The sequence below is a fragment of the Artibeus jamaicensis genome, unplaced genomic scaffold (genome assembly GCF_021234435.1).
Source record: "Artibeus jamaicensis isolate MK-2021 breed Jamaican fruit bat unplaced genomic scaffold, CSHL_Jam_final scaffold_916, whole genome shotgun sequence".
In the NCBI taxonomy this organism is placed as follows: Eukaryota; Metazoa; Chordata; class Mammalia; order Chiroptera; family Phyllostomidae; genus Artibeus; species Artibeus jamaicensis.
In genome coordinates, this window is record NW_026522059.1 from 2,677,416 (window position 1) to 2,690,838 (window position 13,423).

The following is a 13,423-nucleotide window of genomic DNA, read 5'->3' on the forward strand; positions in this document are numbered from 1 at the left end:
CACTCTCCACCTCTAGGGGGAGCCAAACACCGCGGCTTGGCTGAGCAGAAGCCCAGGCTGAGGGCCAAGGCCAGGCTGTGGGGAGTGATGCAAATCCATGCCACCAGGGCGGGTCTTTCTCTGGGTGTGTCCAGTGGCTGGCCCCCTGGGGAAAGCAGATCCTGCCCTAGGCTTGGAGTCAGTGTCCACCCCTTGTCCCTGGCTTTGCCCCTGCTTGCTCACCCCCACCTCACTCCTTCTCCTTTGGGGACTGCTGGAGGCCTATAGGTCCTCACTGAGGCCCACGGGGCCCTGCTGGAGAGAAGCAGCCCCTGCGGCCTCCGCAGTCCCACCAGGGCTTTGTGGTCAGAAGGGCGTTTGCCTGTGGTGCAAAGCCCAGCTCCCCCATCAGAACCCGAACAGCCGGGTGAGGAAGTGAGAGCTCTATTCCCGCAGGAGTCCTAGCAGGAACGAGGGCTGCGTGGAGGGAGAGGCACCCCTGGGGGAGCCCTGCACCAGGAGGAAGGAAGGCAGGACTAGAAACCACAATGTCCTTCTCGTTCCTGGGCCCCAGGTTGTGTGAGTGTTCCAAGGCAGCTCCAGCAGAGGACGGAGCACTGGCCGCCGCCTTCCAGGGCACAGACGAGCCACCTCGCCACCCTCTCCGTGTCCGGGCGTCCTACATCAGGGCGTCAGCCTGGCTGGTTCCCGGAGGGCAGGGAGCACAGGCTCTCTTCCAGCCTCTCTCCTCGGCTCATTGTCCCTGTGTCCTCACAGTGTCTTCCTCTACGCATGTCTGTGTCCAAATGTGTCCCCTTCTTATGAGGACACCAGTTCATAGTGGGTTACGGGCTTCCTAATTCACTACGACCTCACCCTAACTTAACGAATTAGACCCTATTTCTCAGTCGGACTTCATCCTATGGATTGGGGGCGGGGGACACAGGACAGCCTATTATGAACCATCAGGAAGTGCATCCACCCGCTTCAGGCTGGCCCGCCATGAAAGGCTGGCCTTCTGCCTGTCATCGATGTTGGAACCTGTCCTCGTTCCTTTCCAGGGAGCGGCTGGGGAAGGAGGAGGCCCAGGACCAGCTGGCCCCCGCGGGGATCCTGGTGCCCCCGGACCCCCTGGGCCTCCTGGATCAGGGAAGGATGGAGAGCCGGTGAGTCGGGTGCTGGGGGCTGTACCCAGGCAGCCAGGTCAGATGGAGAAAAGGAAAAGGGGGGAAAAGATGCACGGGCCAGACCCTGCAGGCACTAGAGTCGTGGCTGGTGGAATGGGGCTGGTTGGGAAAGGGTGTGGGGGAGGGGCGGGGAACAGAGGCCTCTGGTGCTCACAGGCCAGCGGGGCAGGTGTCCTGGGTCAGGCTCAGGGCCATCTGCTGGGGACGCAGAGCGGGACTGGAGTCGGACGTCGAGATGCTCCTGAGACGGATGAGTGGACCTGTCCCCAGCTTGGGCCAGGAGTGGCGTACAAGCAGAGAAGGGGCTTCTCAGGCCACGTGGGAAGTGGCCTTTGAGAAACCCTCCGGGTTCCCTGGTCTGGGCCCCATGGGAAATGGGGGAGAGGCTCGGCTTTGCCATCAGAGGAGCCTGCTCCGGGAGCAGGTGGAATAAGGACCGTAGGTGGGAGAGGGAAGTGTGAGACCAAGGGCTTTGCCCGAGGCCCCACAGAAGCAGCAGGAAGCAGTCAGGGTTTTCACCCAGGGGCCTCGTGGCTCAAAAACAGGTGGTTTCCTTTGCACAGCAAGGCCACGGGGGCCTCCGGGACACCTGCCCCGGCCTCTACAGCACAGGGCACGCCCAGCTGGCCCGTGGTGGGTGGGGAAGCGCTCACTCAGGGTTCTGTGACCACTCTTGTGTCTTTCTCTCCCCCAGGGACTCCGAGGACCACCTGGATTACCTGGGCCTCTTGGAACCAAGGTGCGTGTCCATCTGAACACGCCACGGGTGCCGTGGGTGCGCTTGGAGAGAGACCTTGTATTATTGGGTTGGCCCAAAATTTATTCTGTTTCAAAGTAACAATAAGACACATGTTTCACGTTCTCCAATACCTTCATTGGACAACGCATTTACTGCGGTGTTCCACTACCTTCTGCGAACTTTCAGGCCATTTTGTGATTTCATTTCCCCAAAACTTTTGATCTTTTTGAGCAAATAAATGTTCCAGGTGCCTTTGCCATCTTCCAGGAAGTTGAAACTTTCCCACTAAGAGGATTTCACTGTGAGCCCCCATGGTCCCCTCTGTGGGCCTCCATGTTCCTCGGTGGGTCGCATCCTCCAGCACGAGGTCTGATTCCTGTTAGTGCCTGGCCTGTGTCCGGTGGCTTCGTGGGTGAAGGAGGGACTGGGTGGTCTCTGCTTTTGAGAAGCTCACACTGCAACAGGTGGTCAGGCAGGCACCACGGGAGGGCAGCGTGGCGGGGTTGACGAAGATGTGCACGAATGTCAGCCAGAAGTCCCATCGGACAGACAGTCGAGGCTTAAGGCAGTGGGATGGTCGGGCCCATCCAGCGGACGGGCAGGGGCTCGGGAGCTCAGAGTGCGGTGGGAGCCCGTTCCCTCAGTGGGGGCACGGCCTGTGCAGGACACAGGGGTCAACGGCTAAGAAGGACACACGTGCAGTGGCTGGTGTGGCTTAGCTTGTAGAGAGGAGTCAGGGTGCAGATGGGCACGGACAGTTTGGTTGGTTCACTTCGTCTTCCAAGTCTGTTGATAAAATGACGCTAATATGCCTGTAATACCCAGTGTTAGATAGTCTCTTGTTTTGTAAGTGAGTCTGTCTGAGTGGGATGTATGGGAGTTTGGGAGAATGTTCTTTCTGATTCTAATGGATGAGGGTCCCAAGATGCAGACAGGTTATGGGACTTACTCAAGGTCACAGGGCCAGCAGGACACTGCGAACTGGACCTGGAGTCCCCGGCCACCGGCTTGAGCTCTTTGTGCCCGATCTTCCCCTGGTGGCCGAATGCTGGTGCTGGGGACCGGGCTGAGCATGTTCATTCTGAGCTCCCTGCACTTCCCCGTATTTGCCTCCTGTCTTGACTCCCTGCTCCCTCCTCCCCCGAGTACAGATCAGAGTTCCCAGCAGTCCAGGCAGCTGTACTTCCCAGAATCGGTCATGCTGCAGCATTCCAAAGGCACAGCAGGTGCCAGCCGGGACGCTGAAGAGAATTTCAAGAGGGGCCTGGGCAGAGGCCAGGGGCGCTGTCCTTCTTGGGGGGGTCCATGGGCCTGGAGGACCAACTATTAACAGGGCTTTTTCAAAGCTTAAAAAAACCTAAAACTTACCAAAGCAATGTGCTGCCTGGTGGCACCAGGCCTACCCCAATGGCTTGCTGTGTTTGCCGTCTCCTTGGCTGTCCTTGGCTCTTCCTGAAGGCCTCCCGAGGCGCTGTCCCTTGTCACAGAGACCGACTCTGCCCAGAGGTGTGAAGGGCCGGAACAAGGTCGCCTGCCCTCGGGCGTCAGGCTGGTGCAGCGGTCGGCTGCCCCAGTGCTGGGTCTCGCTCTGCCGCGCAGGGCTGTTGGGACCCCGTGTGTTTGCGATGCAGTGGCTGATGGAATGTGGACAGGCAGCGACGCACACACTCTGGGTGTGTAACGCTCACCGGTGTGAGAGGCGCACTCCTGAGCAACCGAGTTCATGCTGATGCCCCGGAATCCGTGTCCATCCCTGAGAAAATGGGGTGGCTGAGGCCCGTAAGAAGCCTGGTTCAGAACAGCTGGGGTTCGCTGCCAGCTGGGGCTTTGAACTTGTGTACACAAAGGCACGGCCGCTGTGGTTTCCTTCTCCTGGCAAAGGCAAACGCAGTTTCTTTCCTTTCTCTCTCTCCCACCCAAGTCCAGGGTGGCAGGTGCGTGGGGAAGGCGACGTCCAGAGCCACCCGCTGGTGCTGTGGCCGGGTGCTGGGCCGGGTGCTGGGCCGGGCCCTCCGCGTGCACAGCTTCCTTTACTGCTCGGGACAGCAGCTCCCGTGATAAAGCAGCTGTGGCTCCAGGGACTCGTCACACCCTTAGGGTGACAGTTAATCAGTGTTGAAGTTGGAACCGAGACCCATACTCTTTTAACCACCGAGCTTGGAGCCAAACGTCCCATCTCACACACCTTGCCCCTCCCACCCCCGGGGAGCGTGACCCACCGCAGACAGGTTCTGGGGAGGTTATGGCTGAACTGATGAATGGATTCAGTGGTGACAGGGGAACTGAGCTGAAACGGGGGTGTGGGGTCCCGTCTGGGGTGTGGGCAGGGTGGGGACACGGTGAGCTCTGGAGGAAGCCCCGGAAACTTGGGTGCTGTGGTCACGTGGCAGGGGTCGGAGTGTCGTAATGGCGTTGGGAGCCGTGGGCCAGGTTAGTCGGCCTGGAAGGAGCAGGATGGCCCTTGGTGGCTGAGGCCAGGCCTGTTGGCCTGGGTGGGACAGTGGGCTGCTTGGGTGAGCCGTCCAAGGGCCAGGAGAGGCCCGCTGGGGAGTGCAGTCGGGGCAGCGAGAAGAGCTCAATTCCCTGGAACCCGGGCCCTGCCTTCGGGGAGCCGAGCCGTTGATGTTTTTTTTCTCTTTCCAGGGGGACCGAGGTGCGCCTGGGATCCCTGGCTCTCCTGGCAGCCGCGGTGACCCGGGCATCGGACTCGCTGGCCCTCCTGTGAGTCCCCATTCCTCCAGCACTTCTTTGCCCTGGGGCTGCCTGGCCTGTCCCTGCTGGCCCCCAGTCGTGCCCTGGGACCACCTTCAGGGACACGCCTTCCCAGCGTGTCCCCTGGGGGGGTGGGCACCAGTCCTCTGGCCGATCTACTGTGGCTGCCACTGTGACTAAAGCAGGATTTAGGCCTTTGCAGGGACCAAGACCTGCCCTGTCCCCTCTGCTTAGAAGAAAAGAGAACAAAACTCACTTCAAATAAACACTCTGGACAAAGTTTGCAAAAACTGAGTGACAGCCAGTGGCCCTGAATCGGCTGGGGCAGGGTGTGGGGGGAGAGAAAGCATGCTTCCTTGTGTCTCCCACAAAAGTACGTTGCTTCCTTGTGTCTCCCACAAAAGTACGTGACCCCCCCCCCCAGCTAGTGCACAGGTGAGAACCGATGTGTAGTCAGGAGAGGTGTGAATACAGCCTCCAAATTGGCGCTTTGATGAATAACACTCATCAGTTGGCTCGTGTGAGTCCGCAGAGTCCCTGCGGGGGGTGGCTCTCTCGATGGTAAGGTCTTTGAGTCATAAGGGGTCATAGAGACCAATCCAGACCCCGGTCCCCACTGAAGATTGCTGTTGGTATCTTCCAGCAGCCTGCGCCTGCGCCCCTCTAGTGATAGGACATCCCTGCCTTCAAAGCTGGTACCTCTGGAGTCGAAATTTAGACATTCGCATATTTAGAATTTGGTCTCCTATATCTTGTGCCGTTGCTTCTGAGTCTTCCCTTCGCACCCCCGCCCCCTCCCCACCCAGTAACTGGACTGGGTGACGGCCTTCGGAAGTCGAGGCCCGTCTGCAGTCCTGGGGTTTGGGGTTCTGTCCTCCTGCTGGGCCTCTCCTTCGCAGAGACTCCGCACCTTAATCATCACCTTCAGTGGCATTCGCTTTTTCTTGAGGGTCAGGTCGCCTCAGTCTGTCTGGGCTGCTGTAACAAAAACACCAGCCCGAGTACTTGCAAGTGGCAGGCACTGGTTTCTCACGTTTCCGGAGGCTGGGGGCCCAGGTCAGGTGCCCGGCAGGTTCAGTGTCTGCGGCCCTCTTCCTGGTCCCCGGATGGTGGTCTCTGCTGTGTCCTCATACCGTGGAGTGGGGGGCTCCTGACTGACTACCACTGGGAGCACCCCACTCTCAGGACCTTGTCCCTCCCAAAGCCCCCGCCTCCAAACACCCTGGGGACTCGGTCTCACTATACGGCTCCAGGGGGAGACGTGAACTTGGAGCCTGTGGCTCCTGTCTCACTGGTACTTAGAAGAGGCTCAAACGCCCAGTCCTTTGCAAATGCCTCTGCTGAGCCTCATCGGACCTGGATGACCCGTTGCTGTCGTCCTTGTCACCTTCACCCAGGTGCACAGTCCGACCTGACTCCTATTAAATGGAGCCTGAGCAGAGCGGACGGAGCGCGTGGCCTGCCTCTGCTTGCTTTCCAGAAATGCTGACCACGCCCAGCAGTAATGGAAACAATGCCATTCTCCACTTATCCCTCCAAGAATCTGAAAGGAAGTCTAATGCATGAATAGCCACAGTATTGCCTGTAAAACAAAAATAATCCCCTTTTCTTTCTCTGTGGTCACCTTTGATCCCAGAGCTGGTCTGGGGCTCACATCCCCCTGCAATTCTCTGGTGCCCAATCCCGCCTCACCCCCCACTGGAGATGACTCCTCCCTTCCGTCCCCACCCTCCACAGGGGGACTCATTTGAAGTGGTGGGGAGGGCTGGGCTCTGAGCTTTCCCAAATGGGAGAGGCATGTGGGATCTCTCAGGAACGTCTAGTTTTAGTCTGTCTTAGCAGAAATTCTCAGCTAGAATTTCTGATGGACACAACCCTCTGCTCTATTACACCGACCTTGTCTTTCGCCCGGGGCTATCTTTTCAGTCCTTTGGTAACCGGACGGAAGACACGCAGGGAACTAACGCAGGAGCCCAGACTTTCCTGAGGGCTCCGGGTCCTGGGAGTCAACCCCTAGGGCAGAAACTGACCCTAAGTGGCCCGGCGGAGCTGTGACCTGGGGGCCGGCCCCCTCTGTCGTCATTTAGCAGGTCTCTGCACGTCCCAGGTGCTCCCTGAGCATTCACGGGACCAAGCCTTTGATCCAAAAGCCCGGCGGCAGAGGCGGACACAGTCACTGCCCCATGCACCACACCCCACACCCCACACCCAGGTGGCGTCGCCCTAAGTGACCCCACCTGGAACGTAACTGGCAGCTTCCAGCCAAGAGGCCGGCCGTCAGCTGTGCGGTGTCTCCTCCGCTCGTGGAGCACTCCGTGGTGGACGAAAGCTTACTGTGGTTTCGTAATTCCTGCCCTTGACCTCGAGCCTAGGCTCCCCACGGCCTGGGCATCTGTGAGGAGGGTTTGGGGCAGGTGTGTGCAGAAGGCGAAGACGCGGTGTGAGTCCCCTAGGGACGCGGTTGCCCCTTCCCAGCAGAACTGCCGTTTGCCAGGTGGGCTGTGCCTGGGCCACGCCTCCCCTGTGGAACTGTGAGCACTGGCCGAGTGCCCGTCCTGGCCAGCGTCCCTCAGTCCAAGGCGAGGAGGGACGTGGGGAGTGCTGTCAGGAATCAGCACCGGGAAGGGGGAGGAATTAATGGGCGGTTTCTGCTGTGGCCACAGCGGCTCATGCCCCTCACGCCCCTGGGGCGTGGGGACACTAGAGAGTTGCCCTGTGAGAGGGGCAGCAGAGCTGGGTGTTGGGCGGCCCCTGCTGGTTCCTGGTTGGAGGCTGCTTGCTCCCCAGGGAGCTGACTCCCAGGACCTCTGGGCCCGCCCTGTGCTCTGGCCAAGTCCACGCAGGAGAGAACAGGTGGCCCTTCTCTGACACGGACAGTCTGGCTTGAAGGTGGGAGGAAGTTCACGCCTCCTTCCGTCTGTTAAAGGCCAGGCTTAGGAATAGCCGCCGCAGTGTGCTCCAGTGAACGCCGGTCCCTGCTTTGCCTACTTACTGTTTGTTGTTTTTCAGGGCCCCGCTGGACCCCCAGGAGACAAAGGACCACTGGTACAGTGTGATTTAAATAAGGGGCTGGGTTTCAGTGGGAGGGACTCTACTCTGATCAGAGCAGTTTCAGGTGGGAGCAGCCAGGGCTCAGGAGCACGGGACCCCCCAGGAAGCACTGACCCGTGGGGGGCAGCACAGGCAGGGGTCACGCTGCATTCTGGCTGCTGTGTCTGGCCTCACTTGGAGCATCTCTGCATCGCAGGATGGCCGTGGTATAATGGGTTCATCAAATTGCCATAAGTGCTCCCCTAGAATCCTGGCCTGGTCACCTCCAACCACACACACGAGCTCAAAGGAGGGTGGGGTCGGAGCCTCAGCCCGTGGGGAGGTCGGGTGGACTCCGTGAAGGATCCGCCACGGGAGGGCCCCCAGAGAACATTTATCCTCAGGACCAGTGGAGCGGCCCTGGCCGATCAGCACAGGCACGCACAACTGTCACCCAAGTGCTGGACACTGTGCTGGGCTGTCTCCAGGCTGACTTCCCCTGGGACTGACCGGTTCTCCATCCAGGACACGGAGGGTCAGCCAGGGCTGGAGCCCAGGCCCGGGTCCCCGCGTCACTGTCCTTTCCAGTCAAGGCTCCTGGCATGCTCTCTGAGTGCACTTCCACGTCCACCCACAAGTGTGGGGACATGAGTACACTCTGAGAAGGGTGGGGCAGACTCCCCGTGACGGCAGACCGCCAACCCAGGGAGAAACCACTGTGGTTAAAGGGCGGGGCCTTCTCAGCTTCCGCTGTAGCGGGCGGCTCCTCTTCTTTCTCCTCAGGGACCTCGAGGCTTACCTGGATTCCCCGGCCCCCAGGGACCCGCGGGCCAGGACGTAAGTAGAGGGAGGTGGTACGGGCTCCGCCAGGAGACTACAGACCCCCCCAGAGTCTACCCCTGACCCCCACAGTCACCAGGAAGCCCCGGAGAAGCGGGTCTCCAGCGCTAGTCCTGCCCTTCACCGTGAGGTTCTAAGTTATTATTGCCCTTCTGTGGACTGTGGCGTATACTTTGGGTTGTGCAGTCTGATTTCTTTCACTTTTCTGTTGCGCTTTCTGAGCCCCCTGGTGTCCCACACAACCCCTCCTATTTCGGCCGATTCTGTTTCACATCTCGGCGGTCTGTTCTGTTCAGACTGGGTCCAGCTTCTCCCGGGCCTTGTCCCCGACCCTCCAGGGAGCGCTTTCTCCCTTCGGGGAGTTCACAGACTTGTCCTATGTCCAGCAGCTGCATCCCATCCACTCTCACTCCACGGTCTGGCCTTTGCTCAGACAGACCTGAGCGGCAAGGAGCTGGGGACCCTGTGTCTGGCGCATCTGTGGGTCCCTGAGGCTGAGCAGTATGCCGGGCCCACGCCGGTGACTCGGCACCGGCTGCTCGCTGCCCAGCCGCATGGGTGGCTGTGATGAGTCCCCACCGGGCAGCCATGCCTGGCTCCATGGTGGTCATGGCGATTGCTCAGACTCCCACCTCCCATCTGTCCTCTCAGCTCTCCCGGGGCAGGGACAGCAACCCCGCTTCCTCCTTTCCTTGGGGTCCCCCTCAGGAGAGAAATGCCCTTCCAGTTCTTGCCCCCACACCGTCAGGCCCCCTCATCAGCCCTCCACCCCCTGTGCGCTGGGCCAGCCCCGCAGAAGGACCCGCCTCCTCCCCAAAGTGTTTGCTGGTGCCGGCTTCACGGTTGGGGGGTTTCTTTTTCCCACCAAGCCCCTCCGCAGAGGCAGAGGTGGGAGGAGGGTGTGGGTTGAGCCGAGCAGGTTGGTTAATGTTTTTTTCTTCCTCTCTCAGGGCGTCCCAGGGAACCCAGGAGAGAGGGGGCCCCCCGGAAAACCAGTAGGTGCTCTCACTGTTCTGCCTGAATGTTGACAGTCGGTCGGGGCTCCAGTGAGATTAAAGGCGACTCTGACGGTTCAGGGGACTCTGAAGAAGGGACTTTTTCTGAAGCCATGATGCCCGGAGATGCAGCTTAGTGGGGACCTGGTGCCATCATTGCTCCCATTTCAGAGCCAAGCGGGAGGGACAGTGGTGGGGAAGGGACTGAGAGGAGCTGTAGTCGTGGGTTCAAAGCCAAGGCCAGACGGGGAAGCGTGGCCCAGGCAGGAAGGGAGCAGCGTGTCCCCACCCAGCTTCCTGATGGTGCCCTTCAGAGGGAGGCCCGTGGGTGGGCCTGTGAGAGGGTCCCAGGTGCAGCCTCTGGCACGGGGCAGGCCAGACGGGGGTAGGAGGTGAGTCTGGGGTGAGCAGGTGGGTGTGGCAGGTACCAGACTCCCTCGCTGGCCCACTGCCTGCTCTTCTCGGTCACTTGAACGCCGCCCGGCTGCCCACCTTCATGGGGAAGAAGCCTGGGCAGGAGCAGTCAGTCCCCAGCGTGGTCCTCGGGGGTGCGGCCCAGGTTTCCCGTGGCTTCCCCGAGGGGCAGCACTATCACTTTCTGGGGCCCCCCCAACCTGGCAGCCAGTGCCAGAGGGGCCCCAAAGCTTTTGCAAACTAACCAGCTGCAGGTGGGCGTGCAGAGAGGGTGCAGAGCTGTGAGCAGGTGTGGGGAGTGGGTGGCAGCCGTGCAGAGGTGGGGCGTGTGGGCCCCCTGGAAGGCGTTACCCAAGAAGGAAGGGACGGGGCGGCCAGGACCGGGCAGTCCCAGGCCTCAGGACTGAGACCAGAAACTCTGGTTTCAGGAGCTAGTGCGCCCCCCGGGCAGAAGCCCCCTCCCCCAGGACATGGCTCTGGAGGCCCTGGGCCTCCTTCCCAAGCCTGGCTGCTGCCTCTCAGACGGGCACATGAGGCCCAGTGGCCCCTGGCGACACGAGCAGCTGTCCCTCCTCAGTCCAGGTGGCTGGGCACAGCAGAGACCTGGGAGGCGCTGGTCTGTCCAGAGGGGCCTGGGACCTTTCAGGGTGCACCTCCCAGTGAGCTGCGTGGAAGGTCTGCTGGACGGGCGGGAGCTTCCTCCCCGCTCCTCCTCCGTGGGGTGCACTCCACCACCCACACGCCAGGCCCTGGGCAAGCGGGGGGGAACGTCAGGTTCAGGCCAGAGGGGCGCGGCTGACCCCCGTCAGCCCTAGACCTGGACACCTCTGTGCAAGGGGAGCTGAGCCACAGAGTCCAGCTGACAATGTAGACGACCAGGACAGTGTCACACAGCGAGAGAGAGAACACGAGGCGGGGGGAATGAGTTATTTTAACTACCTTTCAATTCACCAAACAACACTCAGGTTCCTCTGATCTTGCTAATCAGTTAAGTCCTCTTTCAGGGGTCCCCAGACCAGCCTCAGGTCAGCGAATCGCTGGAAGGACCCCCAGAACTCAGGCTGTAAAACTCGCAGTTTACCACAGCGAACAGAGACACATGAAAACCGGCAAAGCAGCGGGGGAGGGCAGCGTGCAGGAGGGACCCGGTGTGAACCTCTGAGTGTCCTCTCCTGGGGACCCAGGGCACTTAGTCCTCCCGGCAGCTGTGTGTCGTCAGAGACCTGTGAGATGACAGGGAAAGCGGGGGTGTGGCCACCCAGGAAGCTCGGCCCTGCCTCAGTGCCCAGGGTCCTCTCGGGGGTGACCTCGGAGCGTGAAGCGCTGGCGTGGCGGAGCTGAGTGACTCGGTCTCCGGCCCTCCACGAACCGAACCCAGGCATGGCCCATGCCCCCTGTGGGTCACAGTGCTGGCACGGGTGCTCCGTGCGGCCCAGAGCAGGTGAACAAGACACTTGCTGGGTGGGGCTTCGAGGCGGCCCCTCAGGAGCTGGCAGGGCCGGACCTGTCTTTGGAATGGGCAGGGCTTGGGCAGCCTGGGCTGCTGAGTTCATGTTCACGGTGCTGTGCTCATCCTTGGGAGGCAGAGGGTAGAGAGGGGGAAAGGGCGTTGCTCAGAAGTCCTGTACCAGGACGCCCACTCGGGGGCGGTGCCCTGGAAGCAGAGCCTGTGGTGGGCAGTGCTGGGCGGGTGACGGGGTGCCCTTGGGAGAAACCTGCAGGACGTGGCGGGTGACAAGCCAGTCAAAGCTGCGGGTGTTCCTGGGGCTCCTCCACAGGCAGGTCTGGGGTGGGGACAGGAACTGTCCTCTTTCCCTCCAGCAGCCAGTCACCCGCCCTGGAACCCCGCTTCCCCCCCCCCCCCCCCGCATGTCTGGGCCGTGTTCTGGCACCTGGTGGACAGGCACAGCAGGTGGGAGGTCCAGGCAGGGCACACCCGCGACACTTCCCCGTTTGTTCCCTGTCCATTCTCCACGGGTGGCCGGCCCCTCGGGGGCGGGCATGGCAGTCTCTTTCGTCCTGCTTCCCTGCGGGAGGCCACCGCCCCCACGTCCCCGGTTCCTGTGGGTCTTCCTGACACCCGTCGGGTCAGGTTTGCAGAAACCATTGGTCAGAACAAAGTCGTTAGTTAAATTACCCCGAGGCCGCGGGGCCCCGGACTGAAAACTCACTCTTCGTTCTCACTCCCTCTGTGACTCACGCCAGCTGCGGTGCCCAGTGAAGCCCACTCTAATCCTACACGGGCCCACAGGACAGCGTGCCAGGGAACACGGCGCTTCGCTGACCTCCCGGGGCAGGGAGGGAGGCCCCCAAATGAAGCCCCGGCTACCCTTGTAAATTAAAGCTTCAGGAAGTCGACATCGCAGAGGTTGGCCTTCCTCCGCAGTGTCCCTGCAGGTGACCAGGGAAGGTCTCGGCTTTGTCCTAAGCAGCTGCAGCCTCAGGGAGCTGTGCCCACAGGGCCGGTCATCCTTTAGTGCCTGCAAGCCCGAGTCAGTCCTACACGTCTCCCTTGGATGTCCCCACACGCCATAGCCCGGGGGGGTCAGCCGAATACTTGAACATATTAACACAGAGCACACACATCCAGGCCGATACCAAGGTCATGTTCTTCTGGGCAAACGTGCATGATAACACGGTCACATGGCTTTGTGAGCCATGGGGCGGGGCAGAAACCCCGTGGGGCCAGGACCAGAGGAGTAGTCAGGAAGATTGTCTGGAGTTCAGCCTCTCCAAGGTGCTAGGCGAGGTTTATAATTCGTAAACCTGAACTCCAGCTCAGTGGGAAGAAGGCAGCCAGCGCAAGTTCGGTGGCAGCCTCAGGTTCCGACTCCCGGAGGCGGGCAGGCCACTCCCCGCCCCCAGCAGAGTGGGGCTGGGCCTCCGTTTCCATGACCGGTCAGGAAGGAGGTGCAGGGTTGGCCGCCCCAGTTCTTCCCCGAGACCCTTCTTCCCTCTGCTGGCTGCCTCCCCCTTGTCCTTTCCTTCCCGGCCTGGGTTCCGTGCCCCCCAATGGGAACCCAGCCTCCAGCCACCTGGGGCTCCGGCTGGTCACCATCAGAGCGTCACATTCCCGCACACCGTGGGTGTGAAGGTGGCTTCAGTGACCTGCTGACTTCTGCGTCCTTCAGAGCCTTTGTAATTGCTTCTGACTTCTGAAATACCCTTTCTGGAGTTAGAGACATTCAAGCTACAATAACAGGAGGTTTAAAGTGCATTTCACCCGGGAGCGCTGAAGAGATTGCTTTAAATTCACACCAGCTTGTGAATGGTTGATAGCAGCCGCTTCTACTCATCTGGGGAATCTGAGGGTCTCCTTGCCTTCCCAGTACCTGCGTCACCTGCAAGGTGCTAATGGGCCAGGGCAGGAGGGACCACCAGGAGAAGGGAAGCCAGCAGAAGGGCACTGGGGACCAGAAAGGCCTGTGCCAGCTAGACTCGGTGGGGACTGGCCTGTGCTGTCCCTGCCTTGGGACAGTTCTGTCTGTGGCCCCAGGTTTGGGGTGTGGCCTGGGCTGTGTGCACGG

General features: G+C 60.9%; 1 protein-coding gene across 1 annotated transcript in view; it reads left to right on the forward strand.

Moving 5' to 3' along the window:
* Positions 1 to 13,423, forward strand: part of COL22A1 (collagen type XXII alpha 1 chain) — a 166,270-nt gene that overhangs the window by 110,853 nt on the left and 41,994 nt on the right. Inside the window, exons 37-42 of the mRNA XM_037166749.2 lie at positions 1,041 to 1,145; positions 1,861 to 1,905; positions 4,549 to 4,626; positions 7,627 to 7,662; positions 8,431 to 8,484; positions 9,438 to 9,482. Coding sequence (XP_037022644.2) covers positions 1,041 to 1,145; positions 1,861 to 1,905; positions 4,549 to 4,626; positions 7,627 to 7,662; positions 8,431 to 8,484; positions 9,438 to 9,482 — 363 coding nt within the window. The remainder of the gene's footprint in view (positions 1 to 1,040; positions 1,146 to 1,860; positions 1,906 to 4,548; positions 4,627 to 7,626; positions 7,663 to 8,430; positions 8,485 to 9,437; positions 9,483 to 13,423) is intronic.